At 40.5% G+C, this 395-nt stretch overlaps 1 protein-coding gene across 1 annotated transcript in view; it reads left to right on the top strand.

Annotated features, from left to right (window-relative positions):
* Positions 1-395, top strand: part of LOC119592186 (E3 ubiquitin-protein ligase HECW2-like) — a gene marked incomplete in the record, with an annotated part of 33,790 nt that overhangs the window by 1,807 nt on the left and 31,588 nt on the right. Inside the window, 1 exon segment of the mRNA XM_037941016.1 lies at positions 308-395. Within this exon segment, the coding sequence (XP_037796944.1) occupies positions 308-395 (88 nt within the window).

Below are 395 nucleotides of genomic sequence, written 5' to 3' on the forward strand. Positions count from 1 at the left end.
GGCAGAGAAGAGTTCACTCCAGGAGCGGGGTGGAAATTTGTGTGCATGCCCTATTTCATTTATGAATACATGTCTAAATTACTTTCCATAGAAATATTTTTTACAGATACTGTTTTGTGGTACTTCACTCGAGTTTATAAATGTAATGTGTATGCGTGTTAAATACTTTGTTTGATTTATTTAATTGCTAATACATGCATATTAATAAAAAAGTGGTGCCTTGTTTTATACTTTGTTTATTTTCGTAGCTTTAAGGGCACTACAAAAAACCTGCACAAAGTCACTGCTTACCTTGTCCTTCCTGTAGCGGCTCCCCGGGACTGCTGGACTTCCCGCTGAGCAGCAAGAACACGGTGGACTCGGTGAGCGGGCACATCTACTTCAGCGTCACGTTC

This window comes from Penaeus monodon, chromosome 29 (genome assembly GCF_015228065.2).
Source record: "Penaeus monodon isolate SGIC_2016 chromosome 29, NSTDA_Pmon_1, whole genome shotgun sequence".
Lineage (NCBI taxonomy): Eukaryota > Metazoa > Arthropoda > Malacostraca > Decapoda > Penaeidae > Penaeus > Penaeus monodon.